This window comes from Empidonax traillii, unplaced genomic scaffold (assembly GCF_003031625.1).
Source record: "Empidonax traillii isolate 1590-97213 ecotype Southwest subspecies unplaced genomic scaffold, ASM303162v1 scaffold52:size1600334, whole genome shotgun sequence".
Taxonomy (NCBI): Eukaryota; Metazoa; Chordata; class Aves; order Passeriformes; family Tyrannidae; genus Empidonax; species Empidonax traillii.
The window spans coordinates 3,274-19,096 of record NW_020955245.1 but is presented as its reverse complement, the minus strand read 5'-3'; the positions used below and the strand labels follow the sequence as shown (position 1 = coordinate 19,096).

The 15,823-nt window shown below is 44.0% G+C and overlaps 1 protein-coding gene across 1 annotated transcript; it reads left to right on the top strand.

Moving 5' to 3' along the window:
• The first annotated feature begins 4,013 nt into the window (after nucleotides 1–4,013).
• LINS1 (lines homolog 1) lies at nucleotides 4,014–13,169 on the top strand. Its single transcript, XM_027879176.1, has 9 exons — nucleotides 4,014–4,030; nucleotides 4,135–4,641; nucleotides 4,740–4,829; nucleotides 5,650–5,791; nucleotides 6,037–6,627; nucleotides 8,705–8,885; nucleotides 9,826–10,920; nucleotides 11,712–11,866; nucleotides 12,906–13,169. Exons 2-7 carry the CDS (start codon nucleotides 4,240–4,242, stop codon nucleotides 10,712–10,714), a joined length of 2,295 nt encoding a protein of 764 aa, XP_027734977.1. The 5' UTR covers nucleotides 4,014–4,030; nucleotides 4,135–4,239; the 3' UTR covers nucleotides 10,715–10,920; nucleotides 11,712–11,866; nucleotides 12,906–13,169.
• The last annotated feature ends 2,654 nt before the right edge of the window (nucleotides 13,170–15,823 follow it).

The window sequence follows — 15,823 nt, the reverse complement described above, 5'->3', positions numbered from 1 at the left end:
GGGGGCCCGGGCGCGGCCGCCCCCCGCGCTGGCGGCGGCGGCGGGCGGGGGGTCGGGGGGGGGGGGCCGAGCCGAGCGGGGACACTTCGCTCCGGGCCGCCCCCCTCGGCTCGCGGCGGGGTCGGCGGGCGGGCCCTGACCCGCGCCGAGCCCAATCCGCGCCCGCCGCGCCGGCCCCGCCCCCGCCCGCGCGCCGGGCGAAGCGGCTCGATTGGCCCGCCGCCGTGACGGCGGGCCCGCCCCCCCCCGCCGCGCGCGCCGCCGCCGCGCCCCCATTGGCCCGCCGGGCTGACGGCGGCCACGCCCCCTCCCCCGCCGCGGGGCCCGCCCCGCTGCCGTAAAGCCGAGGGGGGAAAAGGGGAGGAGGGGAGGGTTTGCGACAGGGGGCGGCGGGGGTTCCGCTGCTGTGACGGAGCGGAGTTCGGGCCTTGCGGCGCCCCCGCGGGCGGGTGAGTGGCGGCCGCGGCTCGGCCGGGGCGGCGGGGCCGGGCCGGGCCCGTGCGAGGCGCGGCTCGGGGTGAGTAAGCGGGGCCGGGGGCGCGCGGGCTGGGCCGGGTGAGGGGCGGGGCCTGGAGTGAAAGGGGCAGGGCTTGTGTGATTGGGGCGTGGTTTAGCACGAAAGGGGAGGGGCCCTGAAAGGGCGAGGGGCGTGGGTGGCGTGGAAGAGGCGGGGCCTGAATGGGCGGGGCGGGGCCTGGGGGCGCGAGGCGGCGACGGGAGGGGCTGAGGGGGAGCCCTGAGGGGCTGAGGCGGAGCCGGAGTTGAAGCCGAGGCGGCTCCAGGGCGGGCGAACGAGGGGTCGTGAGGCGGGTCCGGGACTCCCTCGGCGTTGTTGGAGGGGCGGGAGGGCCCGGACGCCCTCAGGAGGAGCTGTGCAGGCTCTGGAGAAGCGGCACGTCCCTGCTTTCCGGGTGTCACCGACAGCCGGGGTTCCTCCCGGTGCCCAGCCTGGCACTGCTGGAGCGCCGGTGTGGGAGATGAGGGGCAGCTGAGGTGCAGGTTATTGAGAGATGAGCCCACGAAGTCACTACAGGTACAAGGAGTTCAAGGTGTGCCTTATTTCAACTGCTTCATTATAAAGAAACCCAGAACCTGCAGACTTCCCGCCCAAAAAGTCACGGCCTGTGGTTTCGTTTTACCTTTTCTAATTTTTTAATGAAAATAGAGTGGGGTTTTTTGGCTAGTTTGTTTTCTCCCAGTTGCTACTCATGCGAATAACATTTAATAGTATATATAAACAGGGGAAAAATAACACAGGCACTCGACAATAGATAATTACGCCTTTTCAGTAATATCTCTGAGTAATTCTGTGTCATCATAAGCCGTTTGTGTTAGTTAAAAAAAAAAAAAAAAAGGAAAATACGGTATCAACAGTGTTAATCCAGTTAAATTAGGAGGGAATTGTTCCCTGTGAGGGCGGGCAGGCCCTGGCACAGGTTTTCCAGGGAAGCTGTGGCTGCCCCATCCCTGGAAGTGTCCAAGGCCAGGTTGGACGGGGCTTGGAGCAGCCTGGGATAGTGGAAGGTGTCCCTGCCCAAGGCAGGGGGTGGAACTGGATGGGCTTTAAGGCTCCTTCCAGCCCAAACCATTCTGTGATTCTGTGAAATCAATTTCCATGACTTCCTGCTTAATTAAATATCCCACCTTGTATTTTGAAACTCCGATTTAGGATATTCTGGAGGTGTTCACAGCCACCACATCTGAGTTTTCATTTCCAGTTCCTCATTAACTTTCCCACCAAGTTTCTTCTCTCGTTCTCTTTGCAGCCCCACTTGACTTTTGATTTTGATTTTAGAGCCTTATTAATCATGAAAATAACATAAAACAAAATATTTATTTGGTTGGTTGTTTGTTTTTTTTTAATCCTCTGTATAGTTCTCCTTTCTGTCTTTTGACTGATCCATATACAAGGTTTTTGAACTGCTTCCTGTTGTTTATGCAGGAGTCTGGCGCTGTGAGGCGTTACCTTAATTGGTTTTTAGATGCTGTCATGAAAAACTCAGATAAATAATACAAGTGAGGGTTTGGAGTTTGTCATTTCTCGTGCATGAATACGACTCCTTTTCTTTGCTCTTCAGCTTTGAGCTTTTTCACGGTGCTCTCTCGCCGTGCCTGAAACAAATTTAGTCCTTGTCTGACGTTTTCTCCCTCTTTGAAGTCAATTTCTTCAAACTAAGCCCCCTCGTTTTTGATTTCCTTCAGTGGCTTATGTTTGTGAGCTGCTGTCAGGTGTGAGTGAGACATTATCTTCGAGATGTTTTGATAAAGTAATTAATGGTAGAACACAAATGTGTTATGGTGGGATCAGGAAATCACAAATATCATGTGAAGGGAAATGTCCTAGAAAAGGTGTGAATCTCTTCTGCTTTAACCACCTGGCTGGATTGGTGAATTTGTGCAGATCTGTCCATTTACCAACGCAGGGTGATAACTCAAGTTGATCTTGAACACAGAAGTAAATGCGTTGAGATGATTTTATTTTATTAGGTATTAATTTAGGAAGAAATAAAACTCAAAGATAGGAACAATAGCCATATAAAAGATTCACAGAGTGATTGCTGCAGAAGTTTTATGAGGTTTCAGGTCATAAATTTCCACCTCAAGTAGAATTCCAAAGAGATTCTGCAAACGAAGGAGGAATTTAATGCCTGAATTTATTCTTTTAATACGTAAAATGTGGAATATGGGAAGGACTGGGGGAAGGATTCTTGGTCCTATCAGGTGAGGAACATGCAGGAACATTTTGGAGTTTTCAGCTCAGCTGTTGCTGGATGTGCCTTTAAAAATACCACACCTGGGTGAATCACAGCTCACTCCTGCAGGCAACTTCTTGCTCTCAAGGTTTAGATTCTCCTCTGCAGGAAATGCTTCTGGGTGGTGGAAGGAACGAGGAGCCTGGGTAGAATATCTTGGTCCAACTTTTGGGAAGCCATTTTGTCAGTACGTGCTTGAGTTGCACTTAAAAAAGCAGGTGGTAAAAATGCAGGTGTAATTCTCAGTTACCTTTGGAATTTCTTACAGGTTGGAAGGCTGAGCTGTTTTCTTCCTTTGGTTAAAAAAAAAAAAAAAAAAAAAGGAGAAATGCTGCATTTAAATAAAAGCCAAATACAGATGGATGGCTGCAGGAGCCTGCCTGGAAGTCTCCCTGGTTGATTATGGCAGACTGGAGATGGTAATCCAAAAATCATGCAAAGAGAAAAGCAACTGAAGTTCCACTCCCAAATTCACCACAGATAAAGGTAATGAGTTTGTTTGTTGTTTTTAATTAAAAGAGTTCTTGTTAGAGAACATGTTAAAACTGCCCTAAAAAGATAAATATTACAGATGAGCATCACTCTTAATACAGGTGAAAAAGAATCCCTGATGTTCTTAATCATATCTCTTTTGTGGGGAGATGGAATATCTGTCTGGCCATTTACATTTGTGGGTGCTCACACTTTAAGGAGAGATTTGAATTCTTAATAGCTCTTCTTTCTAAGCTCTGGTGAATGTTCCAGTGCTGTGATTGAAAGATATGTTCCATTGACATGGGGATAAAGATTTTTTTTACCTTTCCTGAAAAGGGTTAAGTATTTTTATTGGCACTTCATAAGTTTTACACTTTGTTTTGGAAGTATTTTATAATTTGCAGCTTCATCATCCCTGGGCCCTCAAGATCAGCCCATCTTGAGCCTGAGTGCAGGGAAAATCAACACTTGTCCTTTGGTTTTCATTTGTTTGAGAGGTGTTGCCGTTTCCAGCCTTAATGGAGCGCTGAAAATTTGCAGTTTAAATTTGATGCCTGTTTCTGGAGGCACAAAAGAATTTAGGGTTTGGTAGTTTTAGCAGTGTAGAGAAAGATTTGATCCAAGTCCTCATATCCATACCAGTAATCCCCAGTAATAGTCACCTTTGGTTTCGTTATTTCCAGCAAAGTCATTTTGGCGTCAATAATGTAACGTTGGAACTGTAAACTTCTTCCCAGCGTGGTAATTCTTCATTTTAATGTCTCTCTGGGACACTTCTGTGCAGCTGAATTTGCATTTTCCAAGTGAGTTTAATAATGGTGCTGTTAACTCCAGAAATGTGTGTTGTGCTTCTGTTATTTTCTGGTTGCTTGTTAAGTCCAGTAACAGCAAAATATTTTCTTTCCAGGTAACTTCGAAGAGAAATGCCCAGTGGTGCTTCTGTTTCTCTTGCTGGATAAAATTGAATGATCAGTGGAGAAATACAGCATTTTCTGGAATATTGGATGTTCTCATGATGAAGATCTCCCTCCTGCAGCAGATGTACAAGGATGTCCTGGCAGGAATTCCCTTAGCCAAGGAAAGCCATCAGTATTCCTCTTTACTCACTCTGAGTGTCGAGCAGCCGCCAGGAGGAGATGAATCCTGTCAGCAGAGGCATCTCCCACCTCCTGCTGGTGGGACTGGGAGCCACCAGGACACTGACGTGGTTGTCCCTGCAGCAGATGATTTATCAAACAGCTTTGCCAACATGAGCTCCTCGTTCTGCCCACGGGAAGTGATGCTGCTCCAGTTAACCCTGATCAAGATGATGGTGGCTAAAGCAGAGTCCCAGCACATCGAATCCAGCACGAGACAGAAGTACCATGAGATCTTTGTGCTTCTTCTGAAGGAGGCACAAACTGACTCAAAACTGGTAAGCTTTGTAAACTCGTGAAAGTTTTTTGTGAGGGAGAAGGAAAAATAAAAAGGAACAACAGGCCTGAGATGCTTTTCCTTTCTGCGTGTCCCCAGGTCTCTCTGCTCGGTCCTCACGACCGGCTGTTGTCCCACATGGCTTCCCAAAGTCTGGCATCTCTGGTGTATTTCCAGCTGAAGGAAGAGGTGAGTATGGCACAACTTCATAACTGGAAAAAAAAAATGACCTGGTGAATATGTGCCTGCAGGTTTCTCCATTTGACTCCACATGTATTTTCCAAGAAACTAAGGTGTGTTAGGAGGAGCCTGGAATACGGAAAGCAAGGACATCAGATGCGCAGCAGAAGTGTGGGAATGGCTTACATCTAAAAATCTGGAATTTCATGAAACTCTTCCAGGGTAAAATGTGTGTAGATGACAAGAAATATTCCCTTTAAGGTTGCAATACAGGCATTTCCTTATCAATATTTTTTACAGTTCCTCGATATGTGTTAGGTGATGCAGCAGATAACAAGTGATAACCTCTTGGAAGTTAATTAAATGCTCTTCTGTATTTTCTTATTTGAATAGTCCAGTTTCCTCAGTTTTTTTTTTTTTTTTATGTATATTTAGTGAATATATATTGCAGCCTCCAGAGTAGCCTCTCTGACCACAGATTTATCTGGAAATTGTGTTTGTAATATTTCTTGCCAAGTTGTCTGGGTCTGGGAGTTATGAATTCAGATATGATCTGTTCACAGCATTACCTGATTTTGGGTGGGTCACGTGACAAGCTAGGGAGGTTTGGTTTTCCCTTTCTGGGACATCCAGATCATTTCTGTGTGACTTGATGTTTGTAACCAGAGGCCTGAGTACTTTAAAGGCACTGGACAGAGAGGTTGTTTCTACCTGTGCCTATATCTGAATCTTTTTAATGCACAATTTAAAATCATTGGTGTTATGATTTAATTTAATTTGCATAGCAACTGGAAGCATATGTGATTGGTTTTTGAATCACTTTTCTTAGAATGCAGTAAATGTCACCTGGCTCAGCTTTACTCTGAACGCTCTCTTGGGATTTCCCGGGAACACCCCGGTTGCAGATTGTCTGTGGACTCTGACAACGATTATCAAGGAGATCCTGAAAGACGCGGTTTTACCCAAAGCAGGTACTGGGGCGATTTTGTGACGGTACCGCCAGGGGGAGCAACATCACCTGGAATTCCTCGGGAGCACGGGCTCTGGAACACCCATTCCCTTCCTTTGAAAGGGGGGGATAAAGTGCTATTAAAATGTACTGGTTTAAACACACTTGAAATCTGAAAGCAGTCCCAACACCCGTTTTTGCCCCTTATTCATTGATTTATCTGACTGTTACACTGCAGCTCAATAATGTGGTTTTTTGTTGCTGTAGGGGTTTTAAAGAAGTTGTTGGCTCCTCTTGATGCTGTGCTTGAAGGATTTTATAATGCCATCCTGTTCCATCATTTTGACAGTCACCACTACACTTCCCCTTATTCTGAAGCTACAACCAACCTGATCAGCTTTATAGATCTGCTTGAAGCACTTCTGGCTTCCAGAACCGAACTGGAATCACCACTGAGGTGCCAGAGAGTGTTGTTTCTGAAAGTTTCTTATGTCCTGAACCTCATTATCTCACCAATTCCCTATGTAATCAAGAAGAAATTCATTTTGCTCCTTAAAAAATGTGTCCTTCCCAAGCCTAGGGAAGATGCTGGAAGCGGATCGGTGTCCTCACAAGCCCTGCCCGTGTGTGAGGATGTGCTTGCACTGAGCAATGCTGTTCTGCAGGCCGGGAGTTTAACTTGGCTTCATCAGATCCCACTGGATGAAAAGTCCAGCTACTTTGGAAGCAGTGAACCTGCTCCTGGAGATGATCCTCGAGGTGGCTCTGACCAAACTGTTCTCAGAGCCTTAAGTCTGGTTGTGCTTAAAGCACTGGAATTCAAGATGCACAACTCTGCAGCAGAAGCAGAAGTCAAAGGTATCGAGAAATCAACCTTTTTTTTAGTTCTGTTTGTTAAGCAGAAAGTTTTAAAGCTTTCAGATTTTTCAGTCACAGCTCCCTGAGGCTGTAAATAATTTCAGCTGAATTAGTGGTGGTGGGAGAGAGGAAGGGAAGACCCACCCAAGGAACCTGCTGTTGCTGTGTCCTGCCTAACTGGTTGTCTCTCTTGCATTTTATCCAATCCCTGCAAATTTGGGGGGGGTGGCTGGAATCAGCTGCATTTGGGATTGAAAACTTTTCCTGTTTAGAACATGTGTTAATACTTGATAAAGCTGGGCCAGATTGGGAACACCAGGCTCTTCTCCAGTTGGAGAAGAAGAGAGTCCATAGCACAAGCATCTGTTCAGGGTGGGGAACTGAAAGGAACTGCAGGTAACTCTTCTCTCTCTAACATGGAGGTAGAACTTTAGGTACCATTATGTATTCATTTTATTGAAAGTACAAGGCATTACTGTCAGACAAGTAACTTAATGAGGCAAAACCAGCAGTGTGATAGAAAGGTAAATTAAAATAATGAAGCTCCAAAGTGAGGCATGGGGAAATTATGGGACTTATCATGTAATCATAGAATGGCTTGGGTTGGAAGGGACCTTAAAGATCAGCCAGTTCCACATGGGCAGGGACGCCTTCCACCAGACCAGGTTGCTCCAAGCCCTGTTCAGCCTGGCCTTGGACACTTCCAGGGATCCAGGGGCAGCCACAGCTTCTCTGGGCAACCTGTGCCAGGGCCTGCCCACCCTCACAGGGAAGGATTCCTTCCCAATATCCCATCTAACCCTGCCCTCTGGCAGTGGGAAGCCATCCCCCCTTGTCCTGTCCCTCCAGGCTCTCATCCAAAGTCCCTCTCCAGCTCTCCTGGAGCCCCTTCAGGCACTGGAACGGGCTCTAAGGTTTCACCAGAGCCTTCTCTTCTCCAGGCTGAACACCCCAGCTCTCCATGGGAGCACGGGATGTGCTTCTGATGCTGTGCTGGGTGAAGGTGGATGTGCAGATTCCATGATCGAAGCCTAAAAGTCACTTTTTAATTCATCTGTGCAAAAGAGCCACAGACTTCCTTAAGACAGCTGCTGACACTTTCTCCATTTTTTTAGAAGATGGTATATTTGTGATGTCAGGAGCATTCTTAAAGTTTTTAAGTATTGTAGAGAATATTTAACTTATGATCCACCTTCTGAAAAATGTACAGAGAAAGAGATTGTCTAAGAACAAGTGAAAAGAACAAATGTAGGTTATATCTTTTTTAGATGTCTCTGTGAAAATTCGTTATCAAAGAAAAAAAAAAAAACTCCTTTCTTTTCCAGATTTGTGACACAGAAATGAGTTCTTTAATTAGGTTCAAATACCCCAGCTGTCAAGAGGAATTTCAGGTTGAAAGGGAATGGTGCTTCTATTTTAGTGACATTAAATGAAGTGGTTAAAACAAGCACCAAAATGCTTTAATATGATAACTCCCCTTCCAGGAAGCTGGTTGATCTTTTTTTATTATTATTATTATTAACATGAATTAAAGTGGCTTAACTTTAATTCACTTCAATTTTGAGAGTCACTTCCAGGTAGCTTTGATTTATAGGGAAGAGTTTCAGTCTGAATAGTAACTATTAATAACAAAGACAATTTGATGTTCCTGTTATTTGCTAAGAGGAAAAGCAAATCTTAAAGTCAAACATTAAGGAAAATCACGTAGCGATGTGGTGAGTAAAACTGATTTCAATGTTGCAGGAAGTTTTTCTGCTTTCTAAACACTGAATGTGTGCTGTGTTACCTCAAAACCTGGTATTTAGTACATTATTAGTATGGAGGATGTAAGGTTTTTGACTTTAGGGAGCCTCTCTAATGATTATAAAGTTATTTTTACGAGTAAGCTACTGCACTAAAATGGCAAGAACTAACCTAGAAAATTTGATGCTGTGTCAAATCAGTTGAGCTAAGCAAAAATAAATGCATTCATGAACTGTTATTCACTGGTAATTTGAAAAATAACAAGTGTATATGTTTGGCAACAAAAAAAACCCCCACATATAGCAAAATTCCTGGTAACTTCTTTGTTTTTCAGGAGGCTTTGAGAGTTCCATGTCCCAGCTGTTGGTGTTCTGGAGGAGTCGCCTAAAGCCTCCCCCCCAGTCTCAGCCAGTTGTGCATCACTGTGAATGGCTCTCCTTGATTTTCATAGAGCAAGATGATGACATGTGGGAAGCTGCTAAAGCTTTATTACTCATTTATTTCAAATTGGATAGGTCAGTGTGTTGTTGTTTGTTTGTTTTTTGACAGAGGCTGTTGTGATATAAATAACATTCCCATTGGTTACTTTTATATAAATCAAAGTTATTTTTGATAATTTAAACCCCTCAAATCTCAGGGCAATGCAAAAATGTGTGATGTAAGAGCTGATAATTTGTATAAGTCTCTTTTTTTAATTGAAACAGGGGAGTTGTGAAACAATTTCTTACTAAATACTTTATCATATCCTGTAATTCAGGATAGTTGACTTCACACATAAAATAATGGTTAGACAGATAAAAAGCAACACTGTTTTCTTGCAACACAGAGTTAGACAAGAATGGGATATTAAACTTCAAGAATTCAAGTACTTCTGACAAAGTTTCCAAGGATTGGGCCCACAGGAATCGTAGCTACTTGATAAAAACTTAATTGCTAACAACTGAAATGTGTTCTTCATGGATTTGTTCTGGACATTCAGTGCTTCATTGTTGTTTAAATTACCAGACAAGATATTATCCTAATTTATACAAGTCCCTCAAGCTTCAAATGTGAAGATCTGGAAGTAATAGAGACACGCAATCCTTCTTAGACACTTACCTAAAGTAGGCCACTCTTCTTCCAGTGTGCTCAACATCCTGAAATGTTCAGGTTTACAAAAATATTGATCTAATATTGTTTAAACCACAGTTGAAGTGTTGTAATTTTGATTATTCCAGGATGTTCCCTAAGGAGTAGTGCCCTTTAAGCCCTGCTTTAAGTGCTTTGGCTTCCTGAGCTCTCCAAGCCCCACATCCCTTCATTCTTTCTTGTTCAGATTCTTTTTTGTTGTTGTTGTTTTTGCTTTTTTGACAAAATTAAAAAGAGCAAGAATACCACCTTCTTGACATGGCTGTTTTTAAAAAGAAACGTGTAAACTTCTTTTTCATTGAGTGTATTTCATGACTTACTTTCCAGGTTACGACGTGATGCTGCTGATAACTTAAGCCCAAAAGAGGAGGACTCCTGGGACTCCCTGACCCATGCAGGTGGATATAATCCACACTGCATCTTCTTATTTTGTCTGGAAAAGATTGCGTTTGATTCCTCAGTACTCCTAGATTTTTTGATTTCATCAGAAACTTGTTTTTTGGAGTACCTGGTGAGGTACTTAAAGCTCCTTGGGAGAGAGTGGCCCCGGTTCGTGGCTGTCTGTGACCGCTTCGATACCGAGCACGGCGCTTTCCGATCCGCGTGTCCCTCCGAGCCCCGGCATCGAGCAGAGCAAAGCCGTGTGACTGCCGAGAGTCTGCGAGACGCCTCCTGGGACCCAGCCCCACACACTGCGGCGTCCCGGGCTTCCTCCGCCGATTGCCGCGTGTTTACAGCACAGCGAGGTGATAATGAAGCCGGGTCTGACTCACCGATCAGCGCCGATAGCGCGGCCCTGCCCCGATCCCTTCAAAGCCTCGTTGATTACGACAGCTCGGGAGACTCCGAGTTGGAATCAGATGGCAAAGAGCGCTGGGTAAACACAAAGCAGGTGCCTTCAGACAATGAGGGTGAGGCGAGGAGAAGGGAAACAGGTTGCAGCTACACGGCTGATAACTGGAAAATCTGCACGTCTGAAGTGCTGCCTCTGAAACAGGAGGGATCTCGTCCCTCATCCTGCTGGACTCGTGTGACATCCTCGGATAACATCGTTCCCTTAAGAATAATGCTTTGTAAGTCAACCAAGTGCTTGGAAGAGCTGCAACAAGCTATTTCTAGGTTGCAGAGAAGAAACCTTTACCCATATAATCCGACTGCCTTGTTGAAACTACTGAGCCACGTTGAGAAGATGAGTAAAAACATGAATCCACAATGATCCAAAGTGTTCTGGTGGATTTTTTTTTAACTAGTACACCAGGGAATATTTCTATGAGATTAATGACTTCGACAGCTCATACCTCTTGCTCTAGTCAGTGTGTTTAACCTCAGGCAAGATAAGCATGTTTTTGGTTGACACCTTAAAAATCTACAGTTGGAGCCAGTGTTATGATCCATGACCTGAGGGTCCTGGGCTTATCCATGGTATGTATGGCAGTGTACAGTATATAAGGATTAATTGTTAGGCATTCAAAATTTGATAATAAATGGCTGATGTGAAAGCATATAAAAAATACATGATACTTAAAATATTGTCAATTATACTTAGTGTCCTGTTTATGAATTCATGGCCAGATTGGTAGTGGTTTATGGACTACAGGGTGGAGTTAATGCAACACTTCACAAAATATTCCTTTGGAAGGGATCCACAGGGATCATCGAGGCATGAATGGCCTGGACAGGGATCAGACCCACAACCTTGGTGTTATTAAACACTGTGCTTAACCAGCTGAGCTCATCTCAGGGTCTTGACTGCTTAGAGGTTGAGCTAAATCAGATGGACAGTTTCGGTGTTTATTCTGTGTGTTCAGCATCAGTGCTTGGCGCTCAGTGCACCTTCACATGTGTTTATAACTTTAATTAAAAGAAAAGGTAGACATGAAACTGATGCCTGAATTGTCTAATTAGGGAACACTCCAGTGGAGGATTATATCTTAATTAAGTTTAGGTAATGCGGAAGTGAAATTCCAACAGAATTTCCTGCATCCACTGTGCATTTCATATAAGTATAGAATATACCCTTACTACATTTGTTAATTCAGAAAGATAATTAAAATTAAGTGACTCCAGTGCAGTGAGATGGATATTGAAGATACTAAATTATATCTTTTTTTTTAATAGATGTAATCTGAATAACCTGCAAAGTGAGTGTCTGAGAGTTTGCCTGAGGGGAGCAAGTTCAGAACAGGATGCAGCTCAGTGTGTGCACTTCGCAGGAAGGCACCTCATGTTGGGACATTTAAAGAGCAGCTTGTAGTGATCCTGCAAGGGTTGGGCAGAGGGAAAGCACTGACAACAGGAATGCTGGACACATCTCAGGCCTCATCAGAACTGTGAGAAGGAGTTTTCCTTTTAGGATCTTCCCTTGAAGGTAAGTACTTGGTTCTTAGTCAGAACAGAGCATGTCCTCTCTTCTATTTAAGTAGCTATTTAGTGTTAAATTAAAATAAATACTGAGGTAACACAAACTGTGTGTGGAGCAGGTGACTGACCCACAAATCTCTGTGGCCATCTTTTAGTCCTGAGCTCTGAACTGGTGAATCAACACTATTGGCAGATAAAGAAGAAAACTGGGTGAAGCTTCTGGGATAATTTAGCTGGAAATGGCAGTGCTCTCCAGGGTGACAGTGCTAAACCCTTGGCAGGTAGATGGGAAGGAGTGATCCTCTCCACTGGCCTGAAGGAGATCTGAATATTCTGAGTGTTCATTGCACTTTGGGTTCTCCCTGAGATAACTGCTGTGCAGAGGAGTGGGTGAGAATGTCAAGGAGTGGAACCCTCTCCATTCATGCCTTGCAGATACTCAGATAAGAGCTCCCCTTGCACTTGTCCAGGGCACAGACCTGCCTGGTTCCTCTGCACTGTGTGAACTCAGCTGTTGCTCCTTTCTGTCAGGACTAAAATCCCTCTGGGCGTGTTCAAAGATGCAGCTCCAGACAACTTGGGAACTTCTCAGTTCAAACATGGGAAGTGCCTTTGGCAAGGTAGTTGAGCAGGTGTTTCTCAGGATCTCGACTAGAGAAGGAAGGAGGGAGGGAGGGAGGGAGGTGTATTCCAGGGAAATCTTTTCCACTATCCTCACTCCTTTTCCAGTCTAGCCTTTGCTGACTAGTTTATTTAAACTGAGCAATTCCCTTGTTTTCACTGGACTATTCAGCATTTCTTGGTCAGTGCTTTGCCAGCTGGAAGGACCTAAATTGCAAGTGTTTCTCAGATACTGATACGATAAGGTGGGTGGGAAAGGTAAAATGGGGAGATAATTTTGGATAAGTCCTTGTCTTCCAGTTTATCAGTAATTACTACAACTATCTAAATGTTTTTAAAGTAAAAAGTTTAGACCTCTCAGAACAGTGTGTAGAATTTAGCAAGAAATGTAGGAGCCACAACTTGATTTTTTTTTTTTAATACAGCAAATTCAGTTGCAATCCAAGTGTGTGTAATTCTGACAGGCTGTTTGTGTGCCCAGCTGGTTATTAGTAGTGATCATTCCCACATGTTTCCCTTCTCAGAAAGCCATTGTTTTAATTCTCAGGATGTCTCAGTGGTGAAAGTGGGTAAATGTGGTTTCTGTCTGGCAATTAGATACCTTAATGTGTTGATATTTTACCATTTGTGAACTGTAGGAGCTGAGGTGGAATTAAATCAATGTGAGTCAAGTTGGTTTTTTTTTATTGTACATAAAAGGACAAGTCAGGTGGCCTGTGTGGAGACACTTTTCTGTGTGAGGACTTACCCTGAAACATCCCCAGTCCCCATTTTTGCTATTGTTTTGAGGATTTTACCTTCAACATCAGCAGAATAAATTATGCTTTAATAAGCTAAGCAGTTGGCACTAGAAGTTGCTTACAGGATGTGCTTTTTAAAGAGAATATTTTCGAACTTGAATGTTTCCAGAGCTTGATTGCAGCTGAATCCAGGTTGTGGTTCTTCAAACTGGATTTTCTCCAGGAATTTTATGACTGCTTTCCATTCTACTTTCAAGACTTGTAGTACAAGTTTTAATCCTGTAATACAAGAATAAAAACCAACCTTGGGAATTTCTGTACTTATGTTAGCCTTGTAAAGTTGGGAATAAGGAGCCTTGGTTGTTCCCTGGTTTATCACTGCAGGATAAGCTTTGTTTGCTCTTCTTCCAGAGTCAGTGTGGGATGGTGTCTGAGGTCACAATCAGGGATTTATCAGTGCCTGTAGGAGTGAAAATATTGTGGTCATTACGGTGTTGCTTCTCTGTATTTTCCCTTAGAGTTGTCCAGAGGAGTTTGTAAATTCTGGATCTGTTTTGTACAACTCCTTTAGGCCACCTGGTTCACTCTGAAGCCTTTTGTTGGGAGCCAGCAGTGTGTGTCAGGGTGGATAACAGGCAGCCTTCCACTGTCACCAGCTCAGCAGCAGGCACGGCCCTGGACTTGCTTGAGAAACATCTCAGGGATTTAAGCTTTTCCAAGCCATTATCTTCTTTAATGTTGTGTAAATTAATTTATTGCTGTTAACTGTCAGAGGTGCTCTTTAGTAGAGAGCTGGCTGGCTGCTGCCTCACAGTGGAAGGAATACAAGGATATATTTTATGGCGAAAATCTTGTGTGGAGAATTTACAGTATCCTCGGTTATTGCTGGTTCCTGCATTCCAAAACAGGAGTTTTGTCAGTCAGCAGTGTCCTTTTAGGAGGAAGATTGGAAAAGAATGTGAAATGTCTGAAAGCAGCACACACAACCTCTAAAGTGAGCAGTGCTGAATGTTGGCTCCCTGAAAGTTTGGAGGGAAGGTTTCCATGTACACATCCTGAAATTCTGTCAGGAGCTGTAGCTGCCAGTTGGAGTTGTCCAAGGATCTGTCCCATCTCGTCCTGGTGCTCAAGAGTTGAAACCTGATCGCTTTTTATGGAGTTTAAAAGAAGTTCCAAGTGCCCATGGCTAATTAGAAGGAAGTAATAGCTACATGTTAAAAAATAAATAATAATTTCAAGTCCATTTTGCAACAATAGAGTATACTGATCAAGTAAAAAAGATTTGTTGTCAAATGATAACATCCTGTGTCCTTATTTCTTTGCTTGCTGATTTTTATCTTCAAATGTAACCTTCAAATGGGTTTGTCAGCTCTTAGAACAACTTTGTCACTGCAGACCTTTTATGGCTCTTTCCCTTTGGGGTTTAACTGAAAGAGAAATGAATGTTTTCTGGAAACTTACCTGCAGTACTTGGTTTCCTTGATGGTATTTCTATATTTCAAGAAAATCACGTATGAACGCAGTGTTCTCTTTCTGTGAGAGGTGGGTGAAGAGCCATTGAACAGCAAATGTAAAACTCAACCAGGTTTTTTTTTAAATTATTTATCTCCTTGAATGAAAATCCAGTACTTGGTCACCTTCAACAGAGCACTGATCCCTCTAAAGGAGTATTCCTTAACCTCAGCTAAAACTATTGACCAGCATGATGCCCACGTTTCCTGGATTTGTCATCGGGGAGCTGCTGCAGAGGTGGGAATTGCTGGGTGTGAAGCCTTTCAGCTTAACCAACCGAATGCTTGTATTTTGTGTTCTCTGGGGGTGGATGGAGATTGATGCTCCAAGAGTCTCCCAGTAATGTGATCAAATGTTTGCAGCATTGTCCTACCTGCAAGTGTTACAAATTGTTGAGGTTTATTTTCATACAGTTGTTAAACCGGTGCTTCCAGCTCCAAGGATCAACAAGGCATCTCTTTTTTTTAATCCTGTGTTATTTGGACTGTTGGAAACGAATTAAGAAACCCTCTGAATTGATTGGATTGATTGATAAATCTCTTGATGTTGCAGCCAGAAGATTGTGTGTGTTACTCTCCTGCATCTTAAGACAGGAGTGTGATTTGGGGGAATACAGTATCTGGAGTGGAAAGGCTGAATTATAGAGTCAATCCTTATATATATATTGGGATTTTTTTTACTTTGTAAGCACCCAAAGTTACTCTTCTTGGAACAAACTCAGTTGCAAGTACCTTCTGTAGCTGTGCAGTTATCTCCGAATTGCTCTGGTGTTTCTGGTTACTGGAAGGGGGGATTTGGCGAGTATGGACAAGTTGATTGCTAAATTGAGGGGAAAGAAAAAAAACCTCCTCACCAAGGATAATTTCAAGACAAAGCAGGACCAGGGTTTTGCATAAAGCAAGCCAACCAGATCACATCTCTATGCCTCTGGATATGAGGGGATTGTTCCTTCCTGTCCGGGAGGGTTATTGATACACTGTGTGTTGGGGATTTAAATTAAACACAGCCAAGGCTTTGGGACTTGAAAGAGGGAGTGTGATTGTGGTGTTCCTGCCCCTCAGCTGGGTGTGTGAGAGAAGCTGGTTTGAAGG